The 21,700-nt window shown below is 42.4% G+C and overlaps 1 protein-coding gene across 3 annotated transcripts in view; it reads right to left on the reverse strand.

Annotated features, from left to right (window-relative positions):
• The window catches only part of Cfap20dc (CFAP20 domain containing), a 218,867-nt gene that overhangs the window by 36,221 nt on the left and 160,946 nt on the right, over positions 1-21,700 (reverse strand). For all 3 annotated transcript variants that reach the window (XM_040289647.2, XM_013361383.4, XM_040289646.2), the window contains 2 exons: positions 20,238-20,441; positions 8,478-8,539 (listed from right to left, as the gene is read on the reverse strand). In XM_040289647.2, the coding sequence (XP_040145581.2) occupies positions 8,478-8,539; positions 20,238-20,441 (266 nt within the window). The remainder of the gene's footprint in view (positions 1-8,477; positions 8,540-20,237; positions 20,442-21,700) is intronic.

The following is a 21,700-nucleotide window of genomic DNA, read 5'->3' on the forward strand; positions in this document are numbered from 1 at the left end:
GTCTGGGGAGGTGACTGGCTGTGGCCATTTAATGACAATTATGTTTCCCTGTTTCTTAGGTTCATTGTCTCTTCTCCTGCATCCCCTCCTGCCCTGTTCCCCTCCCTCAGCAGATTGGAGTGATTGTTATCAACTAGAATTAGTACTTATACCTTTTTTTTGGTACCAGGGATTGAACCCAGGGGTGCTTCACCTCTGAGCCACATCCCCAGCTCTTTCAATTTTTAGAATTTTGAGACAGGGTCTCACAAATTGCTTAGGTCCTTGCTAAGTTGCTGAGGCTGGCCTCACACTTGTGATCCTCCTGCCTCAGCCTCCTAAGATGCTGGGATTGCAGGTGTGGTGTGTGCCAATGCCACCGGCAGTAATTCAAATTTAAGGTTCCCATTACTCTCGAAGGGGAAGCTGAATCTTTTAGTTTAAAGCGAAAACTAAAATATTAGAATGGTAGATACGGCTTTGGACTGTGGGCCAATGATCTGAGTGATCCAGCTTCACCCATCTGGATGGGAGGTGGTGATGGGGTGGGGGTTAATAATCTCGAGAGTCCCACTCTTCTAGTTAAAAATTCCAAGGTTTTTTTAGGGGCCTGTCATTTGAGACATAGAAGCTTTGGGGATGAGAGGGTTTTGAGAGTTTCAAAGAAATGGGTTTCATGAGTTTACAATTTTGGAAAATAAGCTAATAACTAAAATATTGATCAGTATTTCCCAGTCTTAATATGTACACAGGAAACACTAAGAGACTCAGGGTGAAGAGCCAAGTCCTGTGGCCCAAGAGGACTAAGGTGAAGACAGACCTTTCAGCTGAGGAGGATGGAGAGGGGGGACCCTGGTGCTCGGCTAGGCAGATCTGAGAATGGACACTGAGGGACTCACGATGAAGACATATGGACAGGTGGGCAGGGGTGGGCACCAAGTCTTTTGCTCTGGTGAACAGTCAGGGCCTTGGACAGGATGACTGGCAGTCACACAGTCTGAGCAAGCTCACTCATCTAGAAGAATCCATCAGAGCCAGGACTGAAAGTGGGTTGGAGACCCCAACAAATGTCAAGGGCAGAGGGGGAAGAAGGGAGGCGGCAGGGGACCCCCAGCTAGCCTTCTCTGTCCCTCACGTGGTCCTGTTGGACGCAGCAGTGGGTCCCAGGGAATCCTGTGGGAATGGTCCTCTGGAGTTGTGTAAGGCTTCGGCCTGGGTTAAGGGTGGTCAGGGATGAGAGGCAAGATGATTCTGGAAGAGTGTGGGGCCTGAGGCTGGGGCTTTCTTAGGGCAGGGCTCGAGGGGTTAGATAAGCTATTCTGAGGCTCGGTTTCTGCTGGGCACTGGGGGAAAAGGGGCCTGGAGTTTCAGAAGTCTATTTTAAGGTGTCACAGTGGACTCAGGTCTTCTCCATGAGCAGGAGGAATAGGAAGTAGTGTGAACCTAAGAGGGCACCAGAGCCGCAGGGTGAGTTTTCTGCCCCTCTCCCTTCCTCCCAATCTGTATCTACATCTATGAACACATATGCACACATATGATTTATTTTCTTTGTTCCCATTCCTGTCCAGATCTGTTAGCCTTGTGATGGGTAAGTGCCCCTTTGGTAGCAGTGGTAGCCCAAGCAGGTTTCTAGCAAGGGCACCCAGACTCCATAAAATGGGCACAAATAGACCAACACAGAAAAGCAATTTCCAATAAGAACCCAGGGAGAACACAGTGATTCAATTTTAGAAAGCTGTCTCTATTTACAGGCTTAAAAGGACACATTCAACAGAGACTTCGGATTGTGGACATTTTTTTAAGAGATCATTTCAAACAAATCCATAAGAAAGATGCGGAAGCTGGGTGTGGTGGTGCATGGTTGTAATCCGAGCAGTTTAGGAGGCCGAGGCTGGAGGATTACAAGTTGGAGGCCAGCCTCAGGAAGTTAGCGAGGCCCTAAGCAATTCAGCAAGACAATGTCTCAAAATAAAAAGTAAAAAGAGCTGGGGATGTGGCTCAGTGGTTAAACACCCTTCAGTTCAATCCGTAGTCCCCCCTATTCTCCTCCTTCTGCAAAAAAAGAAAAATGGGGAAATTCATTTTTGTAAGGTGAGTTTTAATGATTTCAACATATGTTTACTGAGTGTTTCTTGTGTGCTTGACACTACTTGAGGAGCTAGGGATTCAGTAAAATAGAGATAAGATCTCAGCTAAAAGATTCCACTTGCCAGCTTTCTGCACCCTAGTGTGTGTATATATCTAGAAAATATACAGAATGTCAGTTGGTGAAGATTGTTATGGAGCAAAAAATAAATAAATAAATAAATAAAGGGTGACATGACAAAGGTGACTGACAGTGATTTTGAGGTTGATGCTAAGTAAAGGCCCCTCTGAAGAGAGTGTTCATTTGGACAGTGACTAAGAGGCAGGAGGAGGCAGCTCTAGAACTAGAACTCCAGGCAGAGCTCCTGGGCAGGCCTCACCTGGGGTGCTGAGGAGAAAGCTGACCATGGTGTTTGATAGACAGAAAGCGTCCAGAAGCAGGCATGGAAATGAGAGTTACACTCTGGCCAGACAAGGGCCTCAGAAAACCATTTTCCCAGTTGCGAACAAAGCCATCTCTTTCTATTTTCAGGAAATGAAAGGATAATTCTCGCAATGATATTTAAAAAATCTGAAATTAAAGTGGTTCATATTCAGGATGAAGATTTTAGTTTTCCATGGTGTTGGGGTATAGAGAACCCCGCAGAGTCCCTCCCTCCCTCCCTCCCTCCACTCAAAGGCTAGTGTAGCTCCAACTCTGGCCAGGGAACAACACAGATGGGCCGGGGAGGGGAGGGAGGGGAGAGACATAAACAGTGAACTTTGTCACTGTGACACATACTTCAGATCAACTATTTAAAAGGAGGAAAGGTTTATTTTGGCTTCTGGTTCCAGTCCTGGTTGACCGGCTCATTCCTTTGGACCTGTGGTAGCGCAGTGCATCAAAGCAGGAGTGCATGGTGGAGGGGGTCTGTCTACTTCATGGTTGGTAGGGAAGTAGAGAGAGAAAGAGAAGATTGGGGTCAGGGTCCTAAAATCTCCTCCAAAGGCACTCCCTTAAATAACTTTGTCCCATAAGATTCTGCTCGCCTAAAGGTTCTGTTTTAGTCAGCTTTTTCACTACTGTAACTAAAAGACCTGACCAGAGCAACTGTGGAGGAGGAAGAGTTTATGTGGAAGCTTATGGATTCAGAGGTCTCAGTCCACAGACAGCAGGCTCCATTCCTCAGAGCTCGAGGGGAGGCAGGACATCATGGAGGAAGAGTGTGGTGGAGGGAAGCAGCTCACATGGTGATCAGGAAGCAGAGAGACTCCACTCTCCAGAGACAAATAGAGACCCCAAAGCCACGCCCCCAATGCCCCCTCCTCCAGCCACACCCACCTGCCTCCAGCCACCACCCAGTTAATCCCATCAGGGGTTCATTCACTGGTTGGGTTAAGATTCTGAGGGCCCAATCATTTCTCCTCTGAACCTTCTTGCATCTTCTCACACATCAGCTTTTGGGGGACACCTCACACATCCAAACCACAGGATGAGGACAACACGTGAGTCTTTGGAGAGCATTCTAGATTGATAGATGATGGTGGAGGCAGGGAGAGTGAGCACTAGAGAGTGAGCCCTGCCCTTAGAGAACTTGACAGCCTGTCTGGCCTTCCGTCAGTGAGCTTTGAAGGTGACCCTCAAACTCTGAATGTGGGGATCAGGGTCCTTGAACAAAAGCAGTATGAACGTGTAGGAATGAGCTGCTGAAACAAGAGGCACGGACAATTTTCCTAGTTAAAGGTAACTAGGAAATGAACTCCAATGCCTTTGATTTTATAGCAAATCACCAAGATATAATGCAAAAACTCCAAGTAACAGAAAAAACCACCAAAATTCCTTTTAGAGGAAGGATATGTTTTCTGGGTTAATATGGAAATCCTCTGTGGGTCTTTGTCTCAAGGAGGGATATTTGTTAAAAACCCAACTTGTTTTAAAATGATCCAAATGTTATCATTTGGAGAGGAACATGACATGCAAGGTCCGTATTGAATTTTATTTATTTATTTGTACATCTCTCTTTTGTATTAGGAGGGAAAAAAGAGAAGTTTAAGCCATAGAAAAGAAGCCCACTAGGTTGACTCCTGACAACTGAAGAGAAAAGAAAAATAAAGCCAGTGTGATCAGTCCGGAGTGGTGCGTGTAGGTGACACTAACAGGACAGCTTGCCTCCGTCAGGCTGGCTAAGCCAGCGGGAGCCGAGGTCACTGCTTGTTAATCGTTTGTCAAAGTCTGCAGGGCTTTATCAGATAATTATAGTTATAAGTATGTTTATATCACACAAACATGTGGCAAAGCTACAAAAGATTCAGGCCCTAACACAATCTGCAATGACATTTTAAAAAACTACAGATAAGCAATAAATCATAAAGCAAACACTTCAGAGAATCATGCCATTGCTACTGCTTGGGAATTATAGAATGCTTTTCTATCTTTTTTTTTTTTTCTCCATAACCATTTAGAATCTCACAAAGCCTTTGTCCACATCTCCTCCTCTCCCGAATTTTCCAAGGGGTTGTAAAATAGCAAGCGGAATCATCATTTGAAACGACAGCCTGGTTATCGACTCCGTCCATATGAACAGACAAGCAGAATGTAATCACAGATTATTTTATAAAATTCATTCCCGAGCAAAAAGATCTGTGCTGTTCTGAAGAATCTACATAAACATATAAATAGATGTGCCTAAGGGACGGCTCTAAACCCGCGAACCAATAGATGGCATTTTAAAATAAATGGCTTGTGGCTGCAAACGGCATCCATTTTGCTCTGTTTGGCAGCATGCAAGTTGACATGCTCGGGAACATTTCTCAACATGAATGAACTGTGAAATTGTTTCCTCCCGCCCCACACGCCTCTGAATTGTATTGGATTATGTTAGCCATTTCTGCACCTTGTCGTAAAGGCTGTCAGTGCCCCAAGAGGCAATGTCCCCAGATGTTGGAGGCCAGGGCCCTGCATCTGAGATGCTACCTGTCCCTCAGCGTGTTAGGAAGAAATAATGGGAAATACCACCCCCTGCCTGTGAATGCATGGGAAATGGCTGTGTCACACACTTAAAAGTGCCAGGGAACGCGATGAGGTGAACCATATGTAGTTCCATTCCTAGATCACCATCTTCTCAGGAAAATGATTACCATTGCATCCCACCTCCGTCCAATGTCAAGTACCGCCCTGTGGGCGTAAGTGGATGATTTTACTGTGAAGAAAACAATCTATGAATATATGCAGTGTTTTAGCTATTTTCCACCTGGAGCCAGCTCTTCAGAAACTAAGTTTGCCTCCTCTGTGGGCTGTGTACTGTCTTTAGTTTTAATCCTGCACACACAGAAGAAGGCAGTTAAGTTGCAGAAGGGACAATCTTTCCAGAGCACACTATAAATGAAAGACTTTGGGGATGTTGGCTGTTCTGTCATTAATGAAGCTAACTGAAAGTCAGCTCTCTAAATAGATCCATAGGTGGGCATGGGTATATGTAATTTTAGAATCTTGGGTTCTTGGGTCTTGAGTAGTTGCGGATATTTCACTGGAGGTAATGTGGCCATTTCACTTCCAAGAGGACTGTGGCTACACTGTCTTGCTGGACGTGCAGCACACACCTCCCCTCTCTGCTGGGTTAGCATTCCTCAAATCACAGCCTCTCTGAACACATGCTGTCCAGGTACTGTCCAGAGACTCCATGTATAGACTTGCCATCTAGAATCCAGGTTATCCAGGAGGGTGTATTTAGAGACTGACCTTCTTACTTATATCTTTTTCACCTTCATTATCAGTATCCTTTAACTTTAATTTTAAAGTTCTGTATTTGGAGGTCTAAAGCATTGGGTAGTATTTATTTATTATTTTATGGGGCAGTATTTATAAGAAATATAATAAACAAAAATCTTAAGAAGAATCATTGCTTTCAATTTTAAGTTAAATTACATGATTCAATTTATTCCATTTATAGGATCATACATGCTGATCTCAGGATTTTAGCATCTTCTGTATTTATGGTCCAATAATGCCTTTATGTCCAATTCTCCATGCTTTGGAATTTATGAGCCAAGAGCAAAGTCACGTAATCTGCAGGTTTTCTGAATAGTTATGTAATAATTTTCTAGGAAACTCTGGATAGCCCACTGGTAATGGGTTTGATGGAATTTTATTCTTTACTTTAGAATATGTCCTTTTTATTTCATTATGTAAAAATGTAAATTCCTTTTTGCTGAGTGAATGAATAGGTAACTGGTTGCACAAGATATACGGTCTTGCTCTCTTGGTGAATTTTCTTATGTTCTATCCTTTTGATATTCTAACTTTGGGACTGAACCAGTAAAAGGGACATTTGAAATCACATACTGCTACATCTAAATATTCATTTATTCATTCACTAATTGATCTGATATTTAGGAAGTATGTTTTCTATAGAGTTTAGTGAGATAAAAATAAGCTGGGTGAAACTTTGATGGCAGGATTAGTTGTTCTAAGTCTACAATGAGTCTCATAAAAGTCTCAGAATCATAAAGTTAAAATTGACCTCAGCAAGCTTATAATTCAATTCTTTCTTTCACATATGAGTGCGTTCACATTATTAAATGATATCGAGAGACTGAGAGACTTGTCTGAGATCATAGACTAGATTGGAGGCAGAATTAGGATGATAATTAGGGCCCTTTTCTCCTTTCAATGAAACAAAGCCTCCACTTTCTAACATATATTATTATCACCCTCAGTAGTTCAGACTATGAATCCTGAAATTTGTTATCATTTGGATGTCCAGTTACCTTGAAAGCTTATTTGTACATAGAAATGTTGAAACACATTTTTATATATACTGAAATCCTATTCTCAATTTTAAACTCCTTATGACATCTATTTATGATAGTGAAAACTCCCCTTACTGTGATTTGATAAAGGAACAATGAGATCAGCAGCACAGATCAGGAACAATTAGAAGACTAACAAAGAACATTTACTCTACCCATATCATAAATATTCTCAGCCCCCATAAAATTCCCATAAGCCCCTGATGGTCTCTTGGGAGCCCTGTTCGTTTTCAGGGCTTGGTTCACTGCTCTTTGCTTATTGGACCAGAAGTGGATGCTTGGCTCAACCTAGACCAATCACATTCTCTCTCTTGGAACGTAGAAACTGGGAATCAGACATAGTCTGTCAGCCTCAGCATGTTCTTTGAACTGTAATATGTGAACTCAAGAGCTGTCAGACAGCCATATGTGGACCGAGAAGCAGAGAAAGAGCTGAGGGAGAGGAAAGGAGCAGACGGTGAATGCAGGCAGAGGGGCAAGGGTGTCGTGTGGCTGCCTGGTGGCTTTTTGGTTCCTAGTTTTAGGACCCTCCTGAGGCCTGGCTGACCCTGGATTCTATGATGGAGCCTTATGTTCTTGCTTAACATATCCCTCTTTCTCCCCACGCCTTTTCAAGCTCTCTCAATACTAGCCAAGCCTTTTTAAAAAAAATTATATATAAGAGTCTTATCTCAGACATTATGTAGCAGCACCACATCCTACAGCTAGAGCCCTGGGTTTCAGTCTATTCCCTGGGACAATCCACAGTACAGGTTAAATAACTTGATCATTAAATGCATTTGGATAATGAGATGCAGCCCAGTAATCCAGACTCTGTGTCTGGAGCTCAAGATAGATGGACTTTTCAGTAAATTCCTAGTGTATAATAAACAGTGATAAAGTCATGTTGACTTGTATGGATAAGCTATCTTATCTCGCTATCAGAAAGCCATGTAATGCTATGTACATTTTAAAGCTCAAATTCAGATTTGCTTGTTTTTAATCAGCCTAAAATTCTGAGATTTTTTTTTCTAGTATTGACAAATGATTCAGATGCCAATTGTTTTTTGAGGTTGTTATTGTTTTTCAGTAGTGGGGATTGAATTCAGGGCCTCGGCCAATGACATTTTTGAAATAATGAAATAATTTTGAGATTACCAACTTTGGAATTGGGAAAAAAGAATGACCACTTGAAGTTATATATAAGTTCTCTTGATAAATTTAAAAGGCATATATATATATATATATCTTAAAATGTACTAAACATCAACTATCTATTATAGTGAAATATTTATGAAAATAAACTAATAATGAATAAATAGACACTTAAAGAGCGCTCACTCTTTGCCAAGAACTGTACTAAGAATTTTTCATATATTAGTCCATCTGGAACTTTCTCAAAATACAATGAGGCAATTATGTCTGAATTATTTTGAGTTAAACGACTTGCTCAAAGCCCCCAGCGAGGTGTTTAAACCTAGGTAATTAAAGCGCAGTTGGAATAAGAAGAGGGGATGAACTAAGACTTCGAAAGAAAAGAACTTTGGAAGCTCATTGGAAATTTTGGAAAATCAGGAAATCAAGAAAAATGCACAATCTTATAAATAATCTGTGTTTTTAAAATTGAGATTATTAATGATTCTTACCGAGGGTTGGAAGGAGAAGGTGGATTCATTTCTTTCTGGTAGTGACGACCCTGGTTGACAGGCTATAAAAGATAGAACATTTGTGAGGCAGGTGTTAATCAGGACAATGCTCTTTAGATAGACTTTCACACATTCCCAATGCTGCATTCCGCCCCCCTCCCCCGAGACACAATCTGCAAGAAGGGGCTGTGTTTATTTTGCAGAACAGGCAAGGGATCTCCCTGAGACCCAACAAAGAGCAGAGTGATATAAATGAGAAAACACGGGGGTTCCTTTAATGGTCAATGACTGGACTAAATAGCATCTATGGTGTTGTTAAAATCCACGAGTCAGAATCCTTTATACTGCCAACAGTGGTGGATATGATCCAATAGAAACAAGATATCTTGTGGAAGTAAAAGGTGCATTGCAAGCACAGACCCAGAGGTACATACGGAGTCTACTTAGGTCTCAATGTGAGCATGCTGGCAAGGAGAACTCTGTTCACTGATGAGCATTGCATGTGTAAATCTTAGGGCTCGGTGGTCATTTTCCCCAGTGTACAAGACAACTGTGAGCACTGATCCAGGGAGCTGAGAAAGGTAGTGGCTATACCGATAAAAGTGGGAAATCTCAACTTTTCCCTCCACAAGGCACCTTTCAGAGTTGATTTCGCCACATAACTACAACCCTGTGTCCTATGTAGCCTTCAACGCTGGCCTCTCACAGAACTTCATCTTTCCTCCTTGCACTAGGATGGGAGAAGATTCCATCATGTGGAGTACAAATTCTCCTTTGAACATTGGCTCTTGGTATGTCTCTTGTCCCATTAACAACAGTTGAGTTCTAATATGAAAATTACTGTTCACATTCTCATTTCACTACCAGTGGAATTTGGTACCCACTTCTGAATTCCATTCCAAATGTGACTTCCTTAGTCAAAGGGGCCCTGTGTGGACTTGTAGTTCCAGGCCACGATGATGGCCAAGGGTTGTGGCAATGGTGCCAGTACCTAGAGAGCCCTTCTTCCTTACTTTCAGCATCTTCCTTATTTTAATAGATTCTAAAATATTCATGGCGGGGGTGATGGGAATTCTTCAGAGTAAACTGTCTTCCTTTATAAATAATCTCTTGGAAGTACTCCTTTAATTTAAATCAAACGCCCGTCTGATAATCACAGTCACTGAGCCTGCCTACCTGTGACGCGCCATGAATTTCAATGTGCCCAGGTACTTTGGTAACTAACCAATATCAACGCATCAACATTTCAGTAATAAGAAACAACAGCTGGGAGAACAGTGGGAGGAAAACCATGTCATAAGACATATTTGATCTCACTAGAGAAATAAGACTCAGCAATTTGCAAGGGAAATTTCGTTTTGTGATTTAGGCTTTATTATTTCCCAGCCAAAAAAAAAAAAAAAAGAGAAATTACCAAGCACAGGGCCAAACAGTTTCCTGGGACCAACTCACACCATGTAGTAATACTCCCCATGATAAATTTATTGGTATTCATTCAGTATTTCAGCTGCATTCATCCCCAGTCAGTGGACTTCTGCCTATTGGACTTCTGCCTATTTGTTTTCAGAGGTGTTTCCATAACTCTCTAGACATCATCGACCTGATATTCAGCCAAATGTCCACTTATTAATTTTATACTATTAATTCTGTTTATCCTCATCCCAAGACTTTATTCTAAATAGCTTACTCCATCCCTGGGAAACCTCTGTCTTGTTTGAGACTTTAGCTCTCACTTTAGACTATACATATTTGGTCCCATTTATATAAAACAGATTCCGTGATACCAGGAATAAAAAAAAAAATCACATGCCCAGAGACTTCTAAGTGTGAGAAAATAAATAAAAACAACCTGGGAAGCTTCTCAAAGCAATGAGAACTGCTGACATGAGTAGATAGAAAGGTGGAGCACCTGGGTCCGTCTGAAGCAAGTTGTCCCCACCCACAAAGGCTTAGGACAGTCCCCCAAATGCCGCACTTGGGCATTTGAGAAAATGGCAGAAGCAGGAAGGTCACCCTCACCTTCCCTTGCTCTTCTCCTCTGAAGACCTAGGGAGGGTTGTCCATCCTGCCTCTGAAGCTGGTCACAAGACCCTCACGGCAGAGGCCACTTCTACCCAGAAGGAAGGAGCCTCCTTATCTCTGGAGGGCAAGACCTCACCGAGAAGAAATGGAACAAAGGCCTTGTTCAGTTTCTTCCAGTTCATTTCCACTAGATCATCTCCCCTTTGTCCAAATGTCTTTCTCTATGACTTCCCATTCTTTGTCAAGCCCAGTTAAAAACAAGCAGGTTTTACAATTTCTCTGGTCTTCATTTCTTTACAAAGGCTCCCGTGTCATGCAACACTTAAATATGTTTGCATGCTTTTCTCTTACCTTTTGTTAGAAGGGCCTCAGTCATGAACCTAGGATGGGAGAGGAAAAGATATTTTTTTCCTCACCCACTCTTCCTGTCCATACACAGCAGCAAATCTGTTTTTAGGTAGGTAACATCCGGTAAGAGTATTCATACAGAAAATAAAATGTGTTGTTTTCTGATTTTGGAATGCAGTCACATTTAGAGGATACCATAAGTAGATACAAAGAGAAAGAAACCAATATCTAAAATAATAACAGCAGTAACTGGTATTTCTTGAGCATGTTTTCCATGCAAATTTTTTTTAAATCTAATGTCATTTTTATTTCAGATAAAGGACAAGAACACTAATTGTTAAGACTGACAAAGAATTAATTTCTAATTGCATTGAGAGGAAAAAAATAACAGACTAACAAAATGATAACCTTTACATGATTGAACTCATTACTCTTGAAATGTGGTGCAGATACTTGGTGTTGGTTTTTTAGTATGTTTATAGAATTGGATCCATGCAAATTCTTGATAGATATTCTCTCATTGGATCCTCAGATCATTTTTATGAAATAAACAGAACTAACAACTCTGAACCAGGGAGGAGGACATCTATACACTGGGTACTAGCCCAAGATCATGCCTGCCAGGAAGCAGGGGTAATAGGCTGTGGACCAGTTCATCTGATTCCACAGCTCATCCTTTGAAACACTACACCTTAGTGTTTATCCCAGCTTGGGAATTTACACTGAGGGTTGAATACAAAAGTTTTTGAATAATAAATGTGGCAAAATCCATTCAGTGTATAAAGGGGGGGGGAGAAATAGTCTATAAATACACTTATTTGACATATATGTAACTACTTCCTTATTATAAATTAAATGGATTTGATTTAATCCTCATGAGATGTCACTATATATTTAAAAAGAAAAAAAATAAGTTTTGCCACTCTTGCTAAATTTGGGGGCAAACATAAGATATAACACATAGTACTCTGAGATTAAGAAGTTTTATTCCCTTGAGTGACTTTCATAGTCACTAAATAGAATCATTCATGCATTTCATTATTTTTTTCCTGGCAGCATAGATATTATACTGGCTCTAATATCAGCTTTCATATATCATTTCTATCATTATATAAGTACATCTGCTCGCTAATTTATCTATAGCTTAGCACAATCAACTACTTACCTTTTAGATTTAGAAAGATTAAAAGAAAACTCATTACACCCAAAGAGAGCTGAGAAGTTAATGAATCTGTAGTTCAGAACGAATGAAGAACTATTAACTATAAAGTGCCTGAAATGCCAGGGTATCGTGTTTTAGACACACGGCAGCCAGCAATCCTGCAAAACGCAGATGTGCTCTTGTGGAAAGAAATGGAACAGATCCCAGGAAACCCGGTCCTTGTCCTTTTGGTGGCGCTGTTGCTATGCACAAGCGCCGGGAAAACAGCACTCATAAAATTAACTACCATGGAGCAGGAGAAGCTTTGCTTTTTCTACCATCAAGCTGCTAAAAATTTGGGGGTGAGGGAGAGAAGTGAAAGCTAAATAAAAGAACACGAGTAAGATAATCCTGCTATGTTAAAAGGTAAAACAATATTTTTATAAAAACCTATGAAAATGGCAATAATGTGAGGTTCATCAAGACCATAAATAACTTGCCTGAGAACCTCACCATATGCTTGTAATTTTATGAAGTGCAATTTGCTTCATTTTTCTCCAAATATTATGCTCTGCAACATGCCACGCTGATGGATGCATGAGATAAGTTTTCTTCCCTCCCTCACTCCTTCCCTTCCATACTCCCTAAGCTGAGAGGACTTACATGGTTTGGGGGCATCTGCTCACCAGGTGGCACACATTAGGTATGCTTCTCTCGAATCTAGGTTCGTGGAAGGACAGAAAAAAAAAACCCGAAATAATGAAAGAGCTCATCTGGAAAGCTCTGTGGGGGTCAGTGTGCATGTCCATGTTTAAGTTCACTTTAAAACAAACCTGAAGAATCTCTGCCTACCCTCGGTAGCCATAAAAAAGAAAAGTGTCCTAGAAATCTCTTGCAATTACTCAAGTGGCCTTTACTCAGGAGAGTAGCAGTTTACAGTCAACGGGAGCTTATTCTCCAAAGCCCTGGGCATGTGCATTGTGTACACACGGCAATACAAAGGATCTCTTTTATGATTCCCATTTTACAGGTGATGCCAGTAAATGACAAAGCAGGGATTTGGGCCCAGGTAGAGTTTATGTCCTTTTGGTCGTCACATAAGCTGTGTACATTAATGGCTATTCCTTTTCCTTAAGATGAACACACACACACACACACACACACACACACACACACACACACACACACACCCCACAGGCATGGCATAGTTTTATGTTCTTGTCAAACAAAATCTCCACCAAGATAAAACTCATTTAGAAATTCATCACAGGTAATTCATTATTCCCTTCCTGAGGCTTCGTAGAACCCAGGGTTTGGATAAATCTCATGAGATCTTCTCCTAACACAAACCCTCCAAAATTGATTACTTGCAGCCTGGTTTCCACAGAAGTTATAACATATTGTTTTAATTGAATTTTTTAAGTTAAAAACTTTGAAAAACTTGTTTGTCAAAGGCCAGTGGATTTCTCAAGAGGTTTGATTTATTTAGTAAGAGATGCCCACAAAGCCAATTTGCTATGAGAAATATGGTTACACTTAATAACACTTTTAAATGACTAATTTATCGTATCTAAACACCTTTTAAACAGCATAGGTTGCTGTGAACTGTGTGAAGGCTGAGGAAGGCCGAGGGTCAGGGCTTGGTCAGTGCGGCGACTGGGTGAGGACCCTCCTTCCTGGCCAGGCCTCCAGCTCCATCTCTGTTCCTGCTCCTGGCAGCAACCCTGGCTCAGAGGGGATTTCCTCTGGGTGTGTGTTTAATATCCACTTATCAAGTCTTGAATATAAAATTTTACCTGAGCTACTCAAGATTTATTGAAGCAAAACAAAGCAGATGTTCAATTTTGAGGTTTTGATGAAAACTACCTTAGAGTAAAAGAAGAAATAAATTTTTGTATTATCGATTGATTCATTCAACCAATAACTGGTGACCAGCAGTGAGACCACGGCCAGGCCAGTGCTCAGAGTGGAAGGTAGGAGAGGACGAGGGTGTTCCACCTTCAGGCCCTCACACCCAGGCCGGGGATGTTGGACGTTCAATGTTGTAAGTGCTACAGTTGAGCCTGCTGATGGTGGAGGAAGCTGTGCATAGGAGCCATCTTGTCTGTGGACTCCCCTATGGGAAAGCTCTGTGCCGTCCTCTTAGTTTGGCGGTGAACCCAAAACTGTTCTAAAAAATAAGTTTTTGAATTAAAAAAAAATAGCCATCAAACAAGCAAACAAACAAGAACAGAAATCAAGTAGCTGTTTTCTAGGTAGAAAAGAGGGATGAGCAATAGCTTGACTGAATAAAGGACATGGCTCCCCTAATCCACAGGCAAGATGGCTCCCCTAGTCCACAAGCAAGATGGCTCCCCTAGAGATGGACAAGATGGCTCCCCCCAGTGAAAGCAAGATGGCCCCTCTAGTGAGGGGCAAGATGGCTCCCATAGTTAACAGGCAAGATGTCTCCCTTACTGATGGGCAAGATGGCTTCCCTAGTGATGGGCAAGATGGCTTCCCTAGTGATGAACAAGATGGCTTCTCTAGTAATGAGGCAAAATGGCTCCCCTAGCTAATGGGGCAAGATGGCTCTCCTAATGATGGGTAAGATGGCTTCCCTAATGACAGGCAAGATGGTTCCTCTAGTGACAGGCAAAATTGCTCCCCTAGCTAACAGGGCAAGATGGCTCCCCTAATTCATAGGCAAGATGGCTCTTCTAGTGTGGACAAGATGGCTCCCCTAGTGACAGGTAAGATGGCTCCCCTAGTAATGGGCAAGATGGCTCTCCCAGTGAAAGCAAGATGGCTCCTTTAGTGACAGGCAAGAAGTGCACCGTAGCTAGAAGAGAGAGTAGTTCTCTTTAGTGTTGGATGCAGAGTGAGTAGGCATTGGGACACAAGCAAAACCCATTTCCAGTCTTACGCAGCTAATGAAATAAAGGTACTAAGAGGAAATTAATCTTGCTGAAATACCTATTCTGTGCTCACCTCCACAGACTTAATTCTGTTCCTTTTCAGAACTTGAACTTTCTTCCTGTCTCTTTTCTACACGGTGAACTTATACTCATTCTTGAACTTCAGTGTAAATGTTGCCTTATACGTATATGTCCCTCAAACCCACAGTAGAATTAACTGCTTCATCTTATGTGCTCCCATAACTCTTCATTCTGTTATCTCTCAAGAGCCTGCATTACTTTGTTTTTTTTTTTTTTTTAAGAGAGAGAATTTTTTAATATATTTTTTTTAGCTTTTCGGCTTGTATGTGGTGCTGAGGATGGAACCTGGGCCGCAAGCATGCCAGGCAAGCTCGCTACCACTTGAGCCACATCCCCAGCCCTGCATTACTTTATTTGATATTAGACCAGTGAGTATTTTTAAAGGGAAATTGGATAAATTCAGTAGCACATAAAATAGATATAATCAAACGATTATTATGATAGAAGAAAAGTACACACTCAATAGTAAAGGCTAATCACAATAAACTTTCAGTGTTTGAAATTCAGCGATTTGTAATTTAAGTTGCTAACAATTCACATCTGAGATCTTTGTGTGAGATATCGCGAGGCTACCGGTGCCTTGGGGGTGGGGGGATCCTACGTATGAATTTTTGCATATGCTCGTCTTACTCTTTGCTTCATGTGTATTTTATTCTCCATACTTCCATATATACTAATATGCCAGGTATTCAATTAATTTTGAAGTTGCACTCTTATTTGAAAAGCACACAGGCTGGGGTGGTGGCTCTGCAATGGTGAAATCTCAAGACTGAGTAAAGTTCTATGTGTATCCACAACAATCAGCCTAGTCCATAGCATATTGTACTACTCCAATAATAATAGTAATAATAATAATAATAATAATAATGTGAAACAAGTTAACTTATCCTGAGAGTTCCCATGCAGATATGCCTGGATCTAAGGGCCAAGGAGAAATTGTCTCTGTGCTGGTAAGAAGGGCTGCAGAAGGCTTTTGAGCTGTCTTGAGAGATAATCAAGAGCAAGGTACAGGGATATGCACTTAGGAAATTGTAACTGGGACTAACTCATGTAGTGGAAGTGGGGTGTAGTAAGAGATGAGGCCGAGTTGGGAGCAGGTCTCAGATCATGGGTTCCTCCTGTGCTCAATTAGAGTCACTGGGGAATCACCCAGGGGCTTCACAGAGGGGAGAGACTGGATCAGGTCTAGGCTTTGGTAAGAGGGCTATGTGAATAATGATGATAATAACAACAGAAACTAAGCTCTGATTATTAATACCTATTGCATTTCAGGTACAGTGCCAAGTGCTTTATAAGGTCATAGCTTGGATCTGAACTGTGACACTTGGACTTCAGAGCAAATGCTCCTAACCACTGGGCTGTGGTGCTTGGACTGGAGGCACAGAGATGCTGAGGGATTGCTGAAGGAATTCAGGTGAGAAATAACTTGCCAAGGTATTAGGTAGCAAGTGTTAAGCGTGAAAAGAAGGGGGGTCCCAGGACTTGGAGACCAGTGGATCTGTGGGATGAAAGAGTGGGAGAAGTGGAAACGCCTTCTAAATTTCTGGCTCAGGTGCCGAGGTAGGTGGCCGGGCTGTTCACTGAGCTAGAAGAGGAGGAGGACATCACTGTGATTAAATAAAGTCATGTACTCTTTCAGTTTTTCTTTCCCACCGTTTCTGTACAGTTTCTAAAGACAAAGCTGCAAGCTCTCAGAAAGACCAGAACAATGCTTGTAGATTGCTCTATTTAAACTCCATACGAGCAGCAGGATGCAGAGTTCATTAAGGAATGCAATTTTCCATTTGCTGATAGTTCCAATACTGGGATAGACTGAATTGGATGCAATAATAAACATATCTTATGAATACCAGAGGTAGGATTTTCAATATTTTCTCTGTATGAAAAACAGACTGTTTTCAATTTCTCATTTGATCAAATAGAGGGTTATTAAGTTCATTACTAACGGTGTTATTTTTGGCCGCACACTTTCAGAGTGAAGTAGTTGTCATGCAGGAGACTTCAGTCCCTGCCAGAACAGGACAGTGATGGGAACACCGTATCCAGGGCAACCAAGAGTTCAGACTTCTCGGTCCATAAATAATCATTCCTCCGCTTGCCCTTTGTGATGCTGGTCTCCGAGCTGCCTCATGACAGAAGGAGCCCCATCACGAGGCCACTGTTCTCGTTCTTACTTGGGGTTTAAATGGCTGTTGAGGAATATTTTATAAGGAAGGCAACGTTTCAATTCCATCACAGATTTCACCAGCAGAAGTGTGCAGCTGACTCCCAGTATCTTAGCTCTGGCTACAAGGACATTCAGTAATCAGAGGAACCAGGACAGGGATGTTTTTCTGGGTGGGTGGATGCTCTTGGCACCAAGGTTGCTTGAGGCTTTATATGAGCTTGATATCTGTGTTTAATGAAAACACAGTCGAGGCAGGAGAAATCTGGAGGGCGGGAAAGGTGGCGATGAAAACCACCAATTAAAAACTGCAATCGTGTTTTTTTCCCTTGACATCCCCTTGGAGCTGATTTGAATTTCTCCTTCATAAAGACTTGCAAGTTCTCTCGACAGCACAGAAGTCTCTCCTTCCAATAGATTTCCACAGCACTCATTTGACAATTAACTCATGTATTGAGAAGTCACTGGGTCATAGTGGTTAGGAGATCTGTATGTCAGTAGGCTGGAATCAGCTTGCCAGAGCCTCGGTGTTAGCCATGCACAGTGGTGAGCAGTGGTGATCCCAGCCTCTTTGCAGTCTCAGGCAGGAGGGCTGCAAGTTTGGGTCCAGCCTCAGTAACTTAGTGAGTCTCTCTCTCTCTCTCTCTCTCTCTCTCTCTCTCTCTCTCAAGCACACACACACGCACACACACCCACACAGGCTGAGTCTGTAGCTCAGTGGTAGAGCATTTGCTGGGCATGCAATACCCTAAGGCCCTAGGTTCAATCACTAGCACAGCTCACAGAAAGTTTCATTGATTTCAGGAGCATTAGGTGTCAGGTCCCTGAAGTTTTCACAAATCTACAAAGATGTTGGAGATCCAGAAAAAACTGGCTTTATTTATTTATTTTTTTTGCATTTCTTTGGTATTTTTTATTTGTTCTATATGGAAATAGAATGCATTTGACACATCATACATAAATGGAATATAATTTCTCATCGTCTGGTTTTACATGATGTAGAGTTTCACAGGTCACGTAATCATATATGTACATAGAGTAATAATGTTAGATTCATTTTACCGTTATTCCTAACCCCATACCTGCCTTCTCTCCCTTCACTCCCCTCTGTCTAGTCCAAAATACTTCTATTCTCAACCACATTCCCCTATTGTGAATTAACATCCACATATCAGAGAAAACATTTGGCCTTTGGTTCTTTGGGATTGGTGTATTTCATTTAGCATGATATTCTCCAGCCCCATCCATTTACCGACAAATGCCATAATTATGTTCTTTTTTAAGGCTGAATAATATTCCATTGTATACGCATACCATAGTTTATTTTATCCATCCATGTGTTGAAGAGCACCTAGGTTCTTCCATAGTTTAGCTATGGTGAATTGAGCTGCTATAAACATTGATGTGGATGTGTCACTGTAGTATGCTGATTTTAAGCTTTAAATAATACAAAAAATATTTGCAGAACTAATAATTATTTGGTAAATACTTAAAACATAACATCTATTGTCAACTATCCTTTAATGTTTAAATATGTATATGCATGAATCAAAGTTATAGGATTTTATGTTTCCTTTCAAAAACTATAGTAAAAAAGGTTATATTTATAAGTGAAAGTATATTTTAATATGTTATGATATTGAAAGTGGTTTTTTTATTTTTGGTACTGGGATAGAACTCAGGAATGCTTTACCACTAACCTACACCTCAAGTCTTTAAAATAATGTTTGTGTTTTTTAAATTTTAAGATAGGGTCTCATTAAGTTGCTGAGGCTGGCCTTGAACTTGCAACCCTCCTGCCTCAGCCTCCCAGGTTGCTGGGATTACAGGCGTGAGCCACTTCTGCTAGGCTGAATGTGACTTTGTGTGCAAATGTCCTTTGAGTTTATGGAGATCTTAAAACAGCTCTAGATATTTTTGAGAATGGCAGATTTTATTCTGCCTATGACATCTCTTGTGCCACACTGGACTATTATATTGACGTTCATACTTTGTTTTTCCAACTAAGCCATAAGATCCGAGGACAGTACTGTAGAGAATGGACTAATTTAAAATCTGAGGCTCTGCTATGGGATTCACCACTGACCAGGTATAAAATCTGGGCACAGGGTTCAGTTTGTTTACCTGAAAACCGGGAAGATTCAGACCTGTTTCCACTCCTGTGCTGGGCCACAGTGAGGGGGAGGCCCACACTTCAGGAGACTCACAGGGAGGTAAGCCTTTGAGATGCCGAGGGGCTAGCAGGACCCTCAGTCACAGGGAGGAGCCAGTAAACCTCCAGGACCAACACAGTAGCTTCTCTTCTGTGCTGGGATCTGAGCCACACTCAGTATACCTGCAGTCTTTCCCTTTTGCTCATTCATTTTTAAAATATTTAACAAACATTGAGCCTTTCTATGCTATAGGACTTGTGCTAGGAGCAGGGATACAGTGGAATGCCCAGAGTCTACAGCAAAATTTTTCTTTTTTTCCCTCAGTGTGTGGTTTAATCCATCACATCTAGGATTTGAACATGTCCCCAAAGGCCATGTGTTAGAGACTTAGTGGCCAGTGCAACAGTGTTGAGAGGTGAGATACTGAGGTGATCAGGCCCAGCCTTGCTGAATGGATTTATCCCATTACGTGGAGGGGTCAGTTACCATGGGAGTGGGTACCTAATAAAAGGGTTAATTCTGTCTCCTTCCTCTTCCTCCTGCTCTCTTGCCCTTTTGCTTTCCCTCTCGGGAAGAAGCAGAAAGAAGACACTGGCAGATGAAGTCCCTTGACCATGGACTCCATCCACAGACTCTGGAATTGTAAGAAATGGATCTCTGTTGTTTATACATTGCCTGGTCTCATGTATTTTGTTATAGCAGCACAAAACTGACTAAGACAATCGGTTCCAATGTACACAGTTTCTGAGGGAAAATGAGACAATTTGAGAAAAGACAGTGGCACCTGCTGCTTTCTGCCCCCAGCCCTAAAACACTCTTCCAGGACGGGCTCTGAATATTTCTCTGGGGAGAGTTCTCATTTTGGTTCTAGTTCCCCCTCCCCAAGCCTGGGCTTTGTTAGAAGGAAGCTTCCCCCCTTTCAAGGCAGGGGTAAGAAGGCGGCGCAGGACTCACGGGTGGCAGGCAGGAGTTCCAGGTGGTCGTGTCATCGCTGCTGGTACTTATGCTGACGTTACAGTTGTCAACCTGGGAGGCGCTCAGGCCGTGCGGGTCCCCCGTGTCCTCCAGCTCCTCGTTCTGCTGCCGCCGTAGGCTGGCCAGCATCTGCAGCTCCGACTCACTCATCTGGCTGGGCTGGTAGTTTCTCCAGTTGTACTCCTGATGGGGAAAGAGGAAAACATTGGAGCAAAGGTCACCCGGCCCCTCCTATCTCCATGGGCTGCCAACAAGCCTCCAACATGGGCTGCCAGAGGCCCCCCAGCAGAGGCCAGAGGTCTACCTCTGTTTAATGAGGTTCCTTCTCCACCTGCCGCCTCCTGTCCTTCTGCTTCTAGTGTGCCTGTCACACTGTCCTTCACTGAGGTCCTCAAAGCCATCAGGACCCTGCCTGCCTCAGTTCCTGTGTACGTGCCAGCCCTCTGCCCCACGACTGGACGCCGTGAGGCATCCTTCAGGTCCCAGACCTTGTGTCTCTTCCCCAGGGAACCCTTCCTGACAGTGGCAGATGGGGCTGGCTCTGCGGCATGGGCTCCCCAAGGGTCTGATCCTGCCCAGCGTCCCCAGGGGGACTGACTGGGAGCTGGGCAGGCAGCAGTAGGCGCCAAGGCTGTATGGACGCCTCCCTGGGTATGTTGCAGGTCTGCTGCCCAGGAGGCGCTCCACCTGCATTGTGGATTCACTAAATAAACAATATTTCAAACCTGTTTTTTTTTTCAAGAAAAATAAAAATCATGTTTGAAAGAAAGCCCAGTTCAGAAGGGAATGGATGAATTTCAACACTGTTGACCATGAAAACTAAATCTATTCAAATTACAGTAAAAGTGAGAATGACCACTCTTGTTAGAGGCTACTGGATAATCTGAATGCAAGACAGGAAGATGTAGGCTCTGAAAGCTGGAGAGGCCTCAGAGCCGCAGTGGACACCAGCGCTGGTGCAGCTGTCCAGGTGAAGGGCACTGCTGCTCATCCTTAGAGGCCAGTATGTACAGGACAGAAACTGGTCTATGAAAACTTCAGGCCTTTTTATTTCCTTTCTCTGGTCCAGACCAGGGCAGTGGGAAGTACTGCTGAAGGGCACATGGCTTCTTTTAGGGGTGATGAAAATGTTTTGAAAATAGGTCATGGTGGGGATGGGCAGAGAATGTACTAGAAACTCTTGGACTGGTAAATTCTATGGAATGTGAAGTATAACTCATTATACATTAATTTTAACATGATAAAACATCGGCACCATAGAAGAGCAGTGTGCTTTATATCCAGGACTAGTATACAACTTAAAAGCAATTTTGAGCTGGGCACAGTGGCGCATGCCTGTGATCCCAGCAGCTCCGGAGGCTGAGGCAGGAGGATTGCAAGTTCAAAGTCAGCCTCAGCAACTTAGCAAGACCCTGTCACAATTGTAAATAAATAAATAAATA

This window comes from Ictidomys tridecemlineatus, chromosome 2 (assembly GCF_052094955.1).
Source record: "Ictidomys tridecemlineatus isolate mIctTri1 chromosome 2, mIctTri1.hap1, whole genome shotgun sequence".
Lineage (NCBI taxonomy): Eukaryota > Metazoa > Chordata > Mammalia > Rodentia > Sciuridae > Ictidomys > Ictidomys tridecemlineatus.